This window comes from Carassius gibelio, chromosome A16 (genome assembly GCF_023724105.1).
Source record: "Carassius gibelio isolate Cgi1373 ecotype wild population from Czech Republic chromosome A16, carGib1.2-hapl.c, whole genome shotgun sequence".
NCBI classification, from domain to species: domain Eukaryota; kingdom Metazoa; phylum Chordata; class Actinopteri; order Cypriniformes; family Cyprinidae; genus Carassius; species Carassius gibelio.
Window position 1 is genome coordinate 3,762,234 of NC_068386.1, and position 14,651 is coordinate 3,776,884.

Below are 14,651 nucleotides of genomic sequence, written 5' to 3' on the forward strand. Positions count from 1 at the left end.
TAAGACAAAAATCAGAGGTAAGAAAAGGAACTACAAACCAATGAATATAGGTTTCTGTAATGTAATTCAGGTTGAATAAAGAGTGGATTATGGACATGCAGTGCAAAAAAGAAAAAAAAGAAAATTAGTTTAACATTTTAAATTCACAATAAAGCACACAAAAATTGATTTCCAATAGAAGGGTAGCACTGAGAGAAGCTAGCATCACTATCATGCTATAACTGCTGTTTTTTTTTTTGTTGCCAGATGAACTTGATGTATCCAGTATACAATACAAGTGTGTTTCAGGCACTAGAATAGTTATATGTCAAAGCATAAAGATATGGTTGAAACAAATGGTGTCTACATTCGCCACTGCTTGTTAAGCTGAGAAATATTTTATTGATGCTTTGTTACAACCTTACCCATATGACAAGCCTTTACGGTCAATTCATGTACATTCCTCACAAAGGCAAACGACAAAAGAGATGACTGAATATCTTTTCCAAATCTCATCTCCAAAACTCATTCCTTTCTAAAATAGCTGAAGTGTAAGCGATCAGAGTCAAGGTGTTATAGTGCTCCAACAAGTTCATGTCTATTAGATTTCGATTAACACATCAAAATGTCAAGGAACGCTCAAATCAACGTCAACTCAGGAGGGCGGAAAGGGAGTAAAGGGTAAGCTCTATGTTTCTGCAATAAATACTGGTTTGATCAGGCATGAATTAGGAGAAACAGGGAGAAATTAAGGAAACCAAGCATTTTCACAGAAGACAAGAATACCTCTGGGCCTCAGTAATCAAGCATATGGATTTTATTCCCCAACCACTGAGTAGTGCCTCAGGTGAGTGTGTTCTAATTGTAAGTAATGGTAATTTAATCTTGGTTCAGCAATTGTAAGCTTTGTCCCATCTTACTAGTGATGAGGGGTTAGTGTGACATCATTACACAGCGATTCTGGTTTGTTTGTTTTAGTTTTTTTGTTCAAAGGAACACATTTGAAACCCTCATTGCTGATGATTCAGAGATCGACTGATTGAAGAATAAAAAAAAGGCAAAAAAAAAAAAATACGATTAGAGTAATTGGAATTCTGTCTATATAGGGCTTGTCAGATCTTATGTGATGAGGACTATGTTTGCTTCTTGTCTCCCTTCGCAAGCTCTCAGTTGATGGAATTAGGAAGGCTGGGAGCCGAGCAGTCTTTCAATGGCAGCGTTGATGTCGCCCCCGGTGGCGATGAGGGCCTGAAGGTTGGCTTCCCTGTTGATGAAGCCCATGGCACTCAGCTGCTCCAGCTGTTGCTGGAAACGCACTTCCGGAGTCTGAGTCTGCAAAGCAAGGTGAAAAGAAGTGAGCACAATCAAATTTACACAACATACTCTGTGTTTCCCACAAGATTTGGTGATAGACCTTCCAGAAGAAAATTTTGCACATTTTAAAAGTCTGCTAAAGCCCAATTTCAGTGTCTAACCTGACCGGAGTAAAAAGTCTCTGCACTGACTTGTACCTGGACTCCAAACATCTTTTTAGTTGTGATAGTGTCTCAAATAAGTAGAAGTGAAAAATATTTTGTAATGAGCATATTTTACTTTACAACAGGGACAATTTCAACAGTTTTGTCTTAATTTCTACACTTGCAATAGCGAAACCCTTAAGCTGTTATCTTGGCGGAAAACCTGCTGTTTCAGTGAAAACAGCTTCACAAATGAGTCTCATTGCAAATCTGGTGAAATAGGGATTTATAATGAGAAAATGTGGATCACACGCTGACCGTGAGCGCCTTGCACAACAGACTATTAAATCACAGCCTTTTGCAATTTCGTAAGGGTACTAGGACATATTGTGCATTCCATTTCAGTTCACTTGACAGATTCTTTGCCAAAAGAATGGCACAAAACAAGACAGTTTATGCTATTATGAGAATTTAAGAATATATTTTTTTTAATTATGAGACTGCCGGGACAGTTTTGATTTTCGGCCAATCACCAGAATATAGGTAATTAACGAGTAACACTAATAATGTTATAATGAACAACAACAACAAAAAAACTTAAGTACCAATGCATTCCCTCCGGCAAACATCTGTAGCATCTGTTGCATGAGCTGCTGCTGGGCAGTGTTTGTTCCAGTGGGGGTGGGGGCCGGGGCCGGGGCTGGGGAGGTGCCCTGGCCTGAGGGTGGAGGGTTCTCAGGAGTCACATTCACCCCTGTGGGCAGTGGGGCACCAGGGATACCAGCAGCCGGGGCACCAGGGATACCAGCAGCCATCCCACCAGGAATCAGACTAGGAAGAGACCAGACACATTTAATAAGGAAAGTGTAGATTGTGCCAGTCTGCTTATTTAGATTATGGGATCTGTCAACTAAATTACATTACTGAAAATTCAGCTTTGCATCACATTAATAAATTATATTTTAAATATTTATAATAATAATTATTATTATAATAATAATAAATATTTCACACCATTTAATGTATTATTATTGATCAAATACATGGAGCCTTGGTGAGCATAAGAGACTTTTTTAACAAAAAAATAATCCTATCCATTTGCCCTGCATGTTTCTATAGTGGTTGACAAATGGAATTGCACCTGGGCATGAGACCAGGGGCTTCGGTTTGAAGGGTTTGCAGTCCCTCCTGGATCTGCATTAGGGCTCGCATGGCTCGAGGATTTGTCATTACAGAAAGGGCTTCTGGGTTCTGCATCTGCAAGGGTGTCAGAAAAACAATTCAGTAAATAAAACCTATACCCCATAGACAATCTACAACAACGCTAACTGGACACACCTGCTGTAGAAATACAGGTAACTGCTGTCTCATTTGATCCTGTAGCTGTGGATTTCCGGCAAAGAGAGGGTTGTTCATAAATACCTGAAAGAATGTTTAGATTTTAGAACATATTAATAACAGATCATCACAGTAACTTGAACTTTTGGGAATGATGGTCTTGCAACCTGTGAGGCAATATCAGGATTCTGGGCCAGTGACTGCATCATGGTGCGCATATAAGGAGCAGAGAGCATGTTCTGCATTAGCTGAGGGTTCTCAGAGATCTGTTGCATTAGGCTCTGCATGCCAGGACTGTTGAACATACCTAAAAACAAACCACAAAAAATGAAAATAAAATAAAGTAAAATAAATAAATGATGTAAAGCCTTTAATGCAGATTTTTTTTTTTTTACATTAACAAATTTAATAATCTGTGCTCTTACATTATCTGCAAAAAAAAAAAAAAACATACATACACACTATATATATATATATATATATATATGTGTGTGTGTGTGTGTGTGTGTGTGTGTGTGTGTGTGTGTTTATTTTTAACATCTAATTACATGGTGTGGTGACTATGATGTGGTGATTAATTAATCGCACATCAAATTTGGAGAAATTACTCACAAACGATAATGTAAAGTCATTGTTGTGTAAAGCATCAAACAAAGATTACGAAAAGTAGGTTCCGCAAGAAATATTTTGTTTGATAAAGTTTATTACATAATATCCTACTCTTTTGGACCTTGTGAGTAAATGATGACAGAATTGTCATTTTTGGTTGAGTGAACTATAACTAATACTTAATTTTCTTAATTTTACTATTATTACTATGAAAATATGAAATTATTAATTTAATGAAATGATACTCAATAATAAAATAAAACTGCAAGTAGGTGGTGGTAAATGCCTTAATGATTAACTCATCGAGTCATTTATTCATTGGTTTGATTCGTTCAAATGGCTGATTCATTCAGGAGTGAAGTAAATGGTTTTTTATGAATGGTTCACTGAATCATTAGGCTTGTTCGACTTGAAACGCATCATCACCATCAGACCAATCGGTGTGTGACATCAAAGAACCGCAAAAGTGTTAAGAGATCAGACGACTCCTTGTGCTTTTGAACCGCTCTCGCGGTACTTTGATGTCATACACCGATTGGTCTGTGCAGTGCCACTTAAAAGCCAACGCATATTCCAATGGTTCAACGTAAATGTATTCATTCATTCATTTATTATTACACGCACATATCATAGACCTGGTTTTAAAATTAAAGCCAAATGTTTACATTAAAGGCTATTACCGTTTCCAAGGCTAGAGGAGCTGATGCCCAGAGGGTTGGACACACTGGGTGTGGTTGAGCTTGTGGTGGAGCTGGTGGTGGTAGCGGTCCCAGATGTGGTGGTGGGGGCGGCAGTAGCGTCAGGGGGACCCCAGGGATTTGGCAGGGGCTCTCGGTTTTCTGTCCTGGAGGGCTGTACTCCAGAGTTATCAGTATTTCCACCCAATGCCGAGAAGGGGTTATTTCCAAACTGTTCAAAATAAGATGATGCAATATAATGCCTGTTTCACAATGCAAGCTTGAGCTTCGTGTCAGCTTCATGTCAGAGTAACTACGTTGTCACACTCACAAGAGTATTCACACTGGAAGCTTTAAATGGGTAAATATTCTATACATATTTTTGAATCTTCATTTTCTTTTGTAACATATTCCAATTCTTGTTAAATTGGGTGCATTTTTAGCACATTTTGTATGAAGTCAAATTTATTTTGTCCATCAAAAGTGCTCTGTCACTTTAATTGAGCGTGAGCGGCGCAGCAGAAATAGACTCTGTGCCGAAACCATCACTTCAGCTAATGCTTGCGGTGTTAACCCTGCCTAACACTTACTGTTAGCCATTTCAAATGAGTGTTGAGACTTGACTTCAAATTTGATCAATCCGGTAATATTTTACTTGAAAATTACATTATTTTCTAATTAAAATAAATATTTTTTTCAAATCAATAAGTGTGTCTGACCTGTTCACGTGCAGCACTAAACATGGGCTCTTGAATGTCTGTGTACATCCTCCGAAGAGCATTGTAACCCCCGGGAATACTCTCGAGGTTGCTAAGCGCGCGGTCCTGGTTACGCATCATCTCTTGCATCATGGCTGGGTTTCGTGCCAACTCCATTGTCTTAAGAAACAAAAAAAGAATGTTACTAAAAACAAATCAGTTCCTTCAGCAATGAAGCAACTGCACACCTTTTATTGGTGCAAGTTGGAATAAAGACGACAAATATAACTGCACACTAACTTAAGCATTTTATTATTGCAAGCAAATCAACTATCTTGTAAATTTCCATTCTGTAGTACAAGTCCAAGAACATACCTGTCTCATGAGCTCGGGGTTGTTAAGCATGTGTGAAATCTCTGGGTTGCGCTCCATTAGTTGCTGCATCTGTGGATTTGCCACTATCATCTGCCTCATCAGGTCAGGGTTGGACATCATGCTCTGCACAAGCGGGTTCTCCATGATCTGAGACAGCATCTCAGGGTTGGACATGAGCTGTCGCTGCATCTGCTGCTGAAGCTCCATGAAGTTGGCAGATCCCATCCCAAGGTTAGACAGGCCTGAGAGGTCACCAAACCCAGCTGAAAACACACAAGGAGAACCAGCATCAAACCAAAGCTAAAAAAAAAAAAAATGACAGAACTGTCTTACAAAGAACAAAAATACTACATTAGGATTCACAATGTTTGAATTCAAACAGTTATTACTAGAAAATAAACTAATTTAGAAAAATAAAATAGTATACTTGAATACAAAATTGCAACAAAATACCACTGTAAAATTACATTGATAAAAGACAATGAGTTAAAGTTTGAATAGGTTAGGAAATATGTACATTCTGTCAATGTTTTCCTTGCATTTTTATTATTATTTTTTATATATATTTATTTGATCTTAAATATGTTAGTTTTAGTATCAGTAATTACAAGGCATCATTTATTATATTTTAGGTTTAAGATTAAATAATTTAATTACATTTAAAAGAGACAAAGGGCTGACATCTAGGGTTGGGTACCGAAACCCGTACCTATGGAACCGGTATGCACAGAACCAAATCAGAACGCAGATTTCGGTGCCTCTTAAATTGCCTGAGCGATCAATTGAAATATTTGTCCTGGTTCTCTGAAATGTACACAAGAAGCAGGGTCGTCGCTTCCCTTTTTAACGGGACTATAGCATAAGCCATAAACTGTACCCAAATTCACGATCGCCTCAGAGTCAGTCCCCTTAAAGGGGGGGTGAAATGCTCGTTTTCACTCAATATCCTGTTAATCTTGAGTACCTATAGAGTAGTATTGCATCCTTCATAACTCCAAAAAGTCTTTAGTTTTATTATATTCATAAGAGAAAGATAGTCTGTACCGATTTTCCCCAGAAAAACACGACCGACTGGAGGCGTGACGTGTGGGCGGAGCTAAAGAATCACGAGCGCCAGTAGGCTTTTACGTTGAGAGCATGTGGAAACTAACTGTGACATTACCGTGAGGAAAAAGCCATCCTCCAAAACAAACCATGGCTAACAGTCAGATTCAGCCATTTATTTATGATCCAGAATCAGATCCCGAGGCTGAAACTGAACGAGAGCAGCAGCAGCAACGACTCGCTCTCTCGCTCTGATCAGTGAAATGTCTGTGCTCTCTCTGCTCTGCTATACGGGAGCGCGCGCTCTTCAGGCAGACGTGCCTTAGGACCCATATAAGGAAATTCCGCTCCATCTAATGTCACACAGAGCCATACTCGAAAAAAACTTTCGGAAACTTGTGACAAACTGGAAGTAGTATTTTGGGAACAAAAATACTCCTTCAAACGTACAACTTAATTTTTGAAACTTTGTCCATGTTTAGCATGGGAATCCAACTCTTTAACAGTGTAAAAAACTCAGTATGCATGAAATAGCATTTCACCCCCCCTTTAAATTTCAATGAAAATGACGGCAGACCTGTGTCCTCCCATCTTTCAGCTCACTCTTCAATCTGCATACCACAGCGGAGCAGCACGAATGGGCTCAAACACAAACAGAGGACAGGTGTGTGTTTATCGATAGATTGTTAGAATTAGTGTTGTCAAAAACCCTGTATTTCGGTACCAAGTTGGTACTAAAAATATGAAAATGTCACGGTATCAGGTTTCTTTAAGTACCGTTGGTACTGAGGACCCGGTCAACCCAGTTCTTGACGCATAGAGCGCTATGATTTCTACCAAGGCAGAAAACGTGGACGAAATCTCAAAATGCAGTCATGAAAATGAAACTTAAATTTTAATATGGAGAGTCACGGAATTGGTCAAAGTTAGTCAAAATTAACCATAAATTAATCAAATTGAAACTCCATATAGATCAGTATCTGTAAATATTAAGCTTCAAAAGTTGGTTGAAATATGAATGACAGAGACGTGCGGGTTTGTTTACTACATAGACTGGACATAAATACATAAACAACATCACCAGAACTGTTCTGAGTCACTTCACAAGCATTTTACAGTTTCATTTGAGTAAAACCAGTGTCAATTTAAAGGTATTCACGTCAACCCGTCAAAATAAAAGTAAATTTTTTACATTAAGGCATTGTGCTAGAAATATTACTATTATTTAGTAGAATGTATGTGTTACTGCTACTACTGTTGAAAAAATTGGCATTGTTTTTATTTTTAGTGATAAAGTGTTTTTTTTTGTTTTTTTTATTAGGATATTTTTGTGTTTTGCTTTGGTACAGAGAACCATGGATTTTCACCGGTATCGGTACTGAATACTGAAATGTTGGTACCGTGACAACACTAGTAAGAATATCTGTATCTGTGAAGTTCTGTGAATACTTTGTCATAAAAACAGTTTAAAAGGTAACGAGGGAGCAATCGGTTTCTCGTCTACTGTAAAGTTTTCTCTCCGTTCACCGCTCATCACATCACAGCTGTTTCCTCCAGCGACAATCGAGTCCTTAACACATATGAACGCATACTTTAATTACCAGGGTATATACAGCAATCCTTAAGTTAAATTTACTACTTTTTAATACCTTTTTCACTACCTTCAGAATATTTTTTAAAACCATCACGACACTGAATTGCAAGTGTTAATCAGCGACCTTTCTATTATTTACACAGATTTTGACATATATAACATACAAAAAATAATAGATTTAGAGACTGATGTTGACAGCATATTGCACATTTATTTCACTTAGTAAATAAAAATAAAACAAATACCATAAAATGTGCAATGGAGAAAATGGATAGACCGAACAATAAGCCTGCCTGTTAGTGTTGTCACGGTACCAATATTTCAGTATTCGGTACCGATACCAGTGAAAATCCACGGTTCTCGGTACCAATTTCGGTACCAAAGCAAAACACAAAAATTTGCTAATAAAAAAAAAAAAAAACTTTTTAGCACTAAAAATAAAACCAATGCCATTCTTTATACTTATTTAGAATTGTGTTTAAAGTTTTTCTACAAGTTATATAATTATGAAAAACAGTAAACAAGTTTCACCCAAATTTAATTTGTCTTTTAATTTATCAAATTTAAACACATTTTATGTTTGGTAAATAAAGGGTATTTGCTATTAAAATTAAAACATGGGAGAAATATTGAGATTTATTTTTTTTTTAAATAAAGTTTTTTATTTTTTTGCAACAGTGGTAGCAGTATCACATACTGACTAAATAATAGTAATATTTCTAGCACAATGCCCTTATGTAAAAATTTTCTTTTAGGCCTAATGAATGCATATTTGTCATTTTGAAATTTCTATTTGCCCATTAGCTCCGCCCACTACCGGAGAAACCGGTATGTCTTCTGCTTTTTCGAAAATGAAAATGAATAATTCTAAATTAACTCTATTATTTTGACAGAAGAAGACAACAGATGCTGAAATTAATGCAAGCGTCATGCGCTTCAGTCTATGTAGTAAATAAACCTCTCTGTCATTCATTAATTCACACAGAGACGCGCAGAACACGGATTCATATTTCAAACAACTTTTGCGGCTTAACATTTACAGATACTGGTCCATATGGAGATTTGATTTGATTAATTTATGCTTTCACAAATTCCATGACTGTCCATATTAAAATGTAAGTTTCATTTACATGACTGGATTTTGAGATTCCGTACTCGTTTTCTGCTTCGCGGAAATCATAGCGTTGTATGCGTCAAGAACCGGGTTTGAACGGGACCTCGGTACTACCGGTCGTTAACCCAGCTATTAGAAAACTTGCATTTGTCCATGAAGACGACGATGGTTGTCCAGTCATTGAAGATATGCCTTGAAGCAAGTCTAAAATAAAACGTAAGCCAGCCACTTCTGTTGAGCGCGCAGTGTTCTGAGATGATGCCGAACGACCACTGAATATGACGTCAGCATGAGACGGAGACGGAAGATCTTTGATTATGTGCCCAGATATGCTAAAGCCCATATAAACGAACTAACACGAACGCAGATAGAATTTCAATCAGAATAAGACACCTGATAGTCTGGAAAAAATAATACCTAATTTGGAAAAAAATAATACCTCTGAGACCACATTTAACACTTTTAATGGCCTTAAATTTGACCATTTTGATTTATCACTTTTTAATACTTTTTAAAACCCCGCGGACACCCTGATTACACTAATTTAATTATACGTACTTAATACACACACTATTGTGCAAAAGTTTTACACGCGTTAGTATTTTGACCACAAAGAATGGCGTTCTGCCAGTTATTTATATCTCTTGCTGTAGTATGTCAGTAGGAAATATCAGTTTACATTTCCAAACATTCATTTTGCCATTCATTATAAAAATAATTTAGTGAGATTTCTGAATGCACAAGCAGTCTGACAACAGCCGGTGCTCCACACAGAGATCTGCTTGTCCATTCAAAAATCTCACTAATTATTATTAAAATGAATGGCAAAATGAATGTTTGGAAATGTCAACTAATATTTCCTATTGACATATTACAGTAAAATATATAAATAACTGGCTTAGAACCCTTTTTTGGGGTGAAAATACTAATGTGCTTAAGACAACATAGTTGCTACTTTATAAAGAATGACCATACAGTCATAAACAGAACTGATTAAAGATAGTGACAGTCAGCACTCATTTTAACTAAATATCAGAGTGATTGACAGAGATACAGTAGAAACATTATGTGTGGTTTTGTATTAAACAATGACCCAGATCATGATATACATTTATTTGGCTTAGAGTATGGGAAGCTTGGAAAATGAGAGCATCCAAGGAGTGTGTGAAAACTATGGATTTATTTTAAATATTTTGTAATGTTCTTTAATGTTATCCATAGTTTTTCGTGGATCTGTTTTATTTTTTATTTTTTGATAAGTATCGGTTCTTGTACTGTTTAGGGACCAGTACTGTTTTAAAAGTATCAAAATGGCACCGGTATCGTAAATAACCCAAGCAATAACCAACCCTACTGACATCTAATATAAGCAAACAAAGATATTCCTCACCTAGTATATTTGGTGGCTGTGTCGGGGTTGGGGATGGCCCAGTGTCCCGTGGAGTGCCCAGGTTGCCGGCCGGGCTGGGGTCAGCGGTTCCAGGCGTGTTGCCCTGAGATGGTCCAGGGCCAGAAGAGGCTGAGGTCTGCGAACTACCAGTTGAACTCCTACAAGGACAAAACATTTCAAATGCCCAGGCATCAGCCTACAACACATTGTGGCTTTGCATATGAAAATCCCATGAGTGTTTTGACCCTAAAAGCAGGTCATCTTACTTTTGTGCGGTTTTGATGACCAGGTGCACCGTGAGTCCGTCTTTAATGCCATGCTGGCCGAGCGTGTCTCCATCCTTCAGGATCTTACCGGCGAAAATCAGAACCAACTGGTCCTGCTTTGCCTTAAATCTTTTGGAGATTTCCTCTTTAAACTGTCGTGAGGACAAAAACACGCGCTTATGATGTTATACGTGAAATCAACTTCACTTTTAGGCAACATCACGGTCTCTTTTCTTAGAACTGATCTCGTAAACATTAACCAGCGACTGGTCAAATGAACTGACAAAAACACTGCTTGCACCACCTTTACAGAAAATGTTATCTAACTCGTTACTTAATTTATCCATATATTCTTGAAGTCAACAATATAAAGCAAAACAGAAAGATCGCGCGCGAGCAAAGATGACACACTAGAACCTTCTGCCTGAGCAGGCCGTTTCTTTAACGACAACGGCTAGTTAGAAAGCCTTACTTTGCAGGTGTTTTGAAAGACCAGAAACGATTAACAAGATGCTCAAACTAACCTAAATTGAGTATTAGCAAAAGTGGAAGTCATTCTAAATATCCCCTGAGACGATTTTCGGCTTTGGACTGTTCGTCGTCAGCCGTTAGCTCCTCGGCTAAAGCTGTTAGCCGCTGGTGTAACGAACGCCCGGGTGATACAAACAACAAGAAGCCGCCAAACAATCACCTGTGCGACAGATGAGTCCTCAGCGATGGCTATTTCTTCTTTATCCTTCGGTGTTTTGACGGTGACTTTAATGATAGTCGCGCTAGCGGCGGCATTCTCCTCAGTGTTAGTCTCCACGGCAGGGTCCGTGCCGCTATTCTCCGCCATCTTTACTCTTCTTTTACTTCATTACATCATCGCACCAACAAGCAGCGGGGAAAAGTGCTGCAAACGCCGATTGTTCCACAGCGCCTTCTGGTGGCGCGGAGTGTCATCGACGTCACCACACAGCTGACTCCCAAGTACGCGGTTATTGGCACATTATGTCAAGTCACCTTTATTTATATAGCGCTTCAAACAAAAAGGATTGAGTCAAAGCAACTGAACAACATTAATTAGGAAAACAGTGCATCCATAATGCAAAATGACAGTTCAAGGCAGTTCATCATTGAATTCAGTGATGTCATCATCTCAGTTAAGTTTAAATAGTATCTGTGCAATCATTTGCAATCAAGTCAACAATATCGCTTTAAATTAAGTGGCCCCAGCTGAACAAGCCAGAGGTGACAGTGGCAAGGAACCAAAACTCCACCGGTGACAGAATGAAAAAAAAAAAAAAAAAAGAACCTTGGGAGAAACCAGGCTCAGTGGTGGGGCAGTTCTCCTCTGCCAAGACAAATCCAGCAGTTCAATTCCAGGCTGCAGCAAAGTCAGATTGTGCAGAAGAATCATCTGTTTCCTGTGGTCTTGTCCTGGTGGTCCTCTGAGTCAAGGTCTTTACAGGGGATCTGTATCCGGGGCTCTAGTTGTCCTGGTCTCCGCTGTCTTTCAGGGCTGTAGAGGTCCAAGGTGCTGATCCACCATCTGGTTTGGATACGTACTGGATCCGGGCGACTGCAGTGACCTTCTGATCTGGATACAGACTGGATCTGGTGGCCACGGTGACCTCGGAATAAGAGAGAAACAGACTAATATTAGCATAGATGTCATTCTTCTAATAATGTAGCAAGTACATCAGGTGTTATGGGAAGTGTTCCAGGTTCCGGTTTACACACATAAGTGTGTTGTGTTATGTGTAAGCCAGGTTAAAGAGATGTCTCCCTAATCTAGATTTAAACTGCAAGAGTGTGTCATTATGTGTAACAAACAGTATAAACCATCAATAAAAATGTCTGTGTGTATTTTGTAAGCCTTTTAAAAAAATAAACACAAGTTTCAAATCTTTTTTTTTTTTTTTTTAGCTTTTTTTTGGTTTTGCTCAACAGGATGCTCACGAAAAGTGGGCAAAGAAAACAATTATATATATGTGGAATTATATATGGAATTATATACATAACCAAAAAGTGTGAAAAAATTGAAAATATGTCATATTGTAGGTCCTTCAAAGTAGTCACCTTTTGCTTTGATTACTGCTTTGCACACTCTTGGCGTTCTCTTGATGAGCTTCAAGAGGTAGTCATCTGAAATGGTCTTCCAACCATCTTGAAGGAGTTCCCCGAGAGATGCTTAGCACTTGTTGGCCCTTTTGCCTTCTGTCTGCGGTCCAGCTCACCCCTAAACCATCTGGATTGGGTTCAGGTCCGGTGACTGTGGAGGCCAGGTCATCTGGCGCAGCACCCCATTACTCTCCTTCTTGCTCAAATAGCCCTTGATGCCTTCAGTGTGACTCTACAATTTTCATAGTCATGAAAATAAAAAAGAAATCTTTGAATGAGAAGGTGTGTCCAAACTTTTGGTCTGTACTGTATGTGTATATATATATATTATGATCGTGGCCACAACACACTAACAGTAAAGCTTATTGTTGAAGGGAAGGTGAACAGACTTAATGACTTCTTGAAGCTCTTGGCATTAGCTGCATCAGTATTGTGTGTAACTTGGGGTCAATCTGATTTAAACTTTTTGTTTATTTTTGAATGTTTGTGAACAGTTCTCATTTGGGGTCTTATATGTGCATGCAAAGTTTTGACACGTATGTGTTTTGGAAAGTCTATACAAATTCTGTTACGGCTTTTGTGTTGGGGTTAAATTGAGTCCCCCATTAACATTGATTGGTTTCCTTCCAATTAGCAAAAAATAAAAAATAAAATAATAATAATAATTCACATTTAGAAAACAGAAAACCTTTATTGTAGTTTGTGACCTACATGAGAACAATTTTATCCTTACAAGGGTTTGAGGAACAGACATAACAAAAAGGCAGAGGAAGTACAAATAGGAATACATGCTTACACTAAGTACAAATTATGTTAGACAGCATTTATATGTTTAGTTATTTACACCTCATTGTGTAAATAGTGACTACAACCCTTACGAAAAAGAAGTTTATTCGAGTGTACTATTAGTATACTTCTTTTAAATATAAAATAGGAAAGTATGCTTTTAGTTTACTTTTTATGCACTTCTCAGAAACGGGCTTTATGTACTCCTCAGAAATATACTGACATTTAAGTATACTTGACTGATACTTCTAATTATATTTGAGCTATACTTCTATTCCTAGAATCCATGTTTTCATTATTACACGGTAGAGGGCGCTAGTACACATCCTCTATACAGAATTTCCAAAAAACACAAGTGAAGAAAAAAAGAAACCAGATACTAACACATGTAACACAATCATCTGACAAAAAACAGCATTAAAACTGTAACGTTATGGAATAAAATGTCAACCGATGAAGAGGTAATAATAACAGTCAAGCATTGGGGTGTTGATCATCTCCATCTACGTTTTGAATATCATTCTGAATCCAATTCATAGTCTTTTTTCAGCTTTTTGTTCAAAATGTTATTTCTTTATTTTTTATGAAACACATTAAAGTGTTTAAAAAAAGAATGCATGAAGCTAGAATAAAATGTTTTTGTTTACAAGCAGATACCCTGTTCTTCCTTTGGATGTGTTGTATGTTCAGATATTCATAATACATACAAATTCAAAATTCAATACTTAAAGTATGATCTAAAGTTCACTTAAAGAAAGAAACTTATGAGTATACTTGCAGTATAAAGCTACTAAACTAGTAGTTTACTGAAACTATACTTCAAAGTCTGCAAAGTATTAAATTAGTAAACTATCAGTATACATAGAAGTTCACTTTTAGTATAATTGCAGTACAAACTTAAAACATAGAGGTAAACTAGTGTACTCAAAGTTTACTATTGTTATACTTTTATATACTAGAAAGTGGGCCAATTAAGTCCCAAGGAGTATTGAAACCGTACACTTAAGTATGCTACTAGAACACTGATATTTGTATACTTGCACATAAAGTATACTTAAAAATATAAGGGAAGCACTCATGACATCTTGAACCATGACTTAGAAATAAAAACAGGATACATTTGACTCCAAAATGCTTCTTAACACATTTATGCAAAATTGCTACTTAGAAGTGTATATTCAAGCTATTTTGTCCACTTAAAAACATTACATTAGACCC

General features: G+C 37.5%; 1 protein-coding gene across 1 annotated transcript; it reads right to left on the reverse strand.

The window, feature by feature from the left end:
* Nucleotides 1-355: 355 nt before the first annotated feature.
* Nucleotides 356-11,402, reverse strand: LOC128030360 (ubiquilin-4). The gene is made up of 11 exons (XM_052617916.1): nucleotides 11,233-11,402; nucleotides 10,542-10,693; nucleotides 10,276-10,433; nucleotides 5,134-5,396; nucleotides 4,780-4,938; nucleotides 4,064-4,292; nucleotides 2,942-3,081; nucleotides 2,775-2,858; nucleotides 2,578-2,693; nucleotides 2,042-2,267; nucleotides 356-1,311 (listed from the first exon to the last, which is right to left on the reverse strand). The coding sequence occupies exons 1-11, from the start codon at nucleotides 11,377-11,379 to the stop codon at nucleotides 1,159-1,161; spliced, it is 1,827 nt and encodes a 608-aa protein (XP_052473876.1). The 5' UTR covers nucleotides 11,380-11,402; the 3' UTR covers nucleotides 356-1,158.
* Nucleotides 11,403-14,651: the final 3,249 nt, after the last annotated feature.

Coding starts and splice junctions, on each gene's coding strand:
- LOC128030360 (XM_052617916.1), bottom strand. CDS start 11,379: ATGGCGGAGAATAGCGGCACGGACCCTGCCGTGGAGACTAACACTGAG. Junction 2,694..2,774: donor TACCTGTATTTCTACAGCAG/GTGTGTCCAGTT, acceptor ACACCCTTGCAG/ATGCAGAACCCAGAAGCCCT. Junction 2,268..2,577: donor GCCCCTGGTCTCATGCCCAG/GTGCAATTCCAT, acceptor GTCTCTTCCTAG/TCTGATTCCTGGTGGGATGG.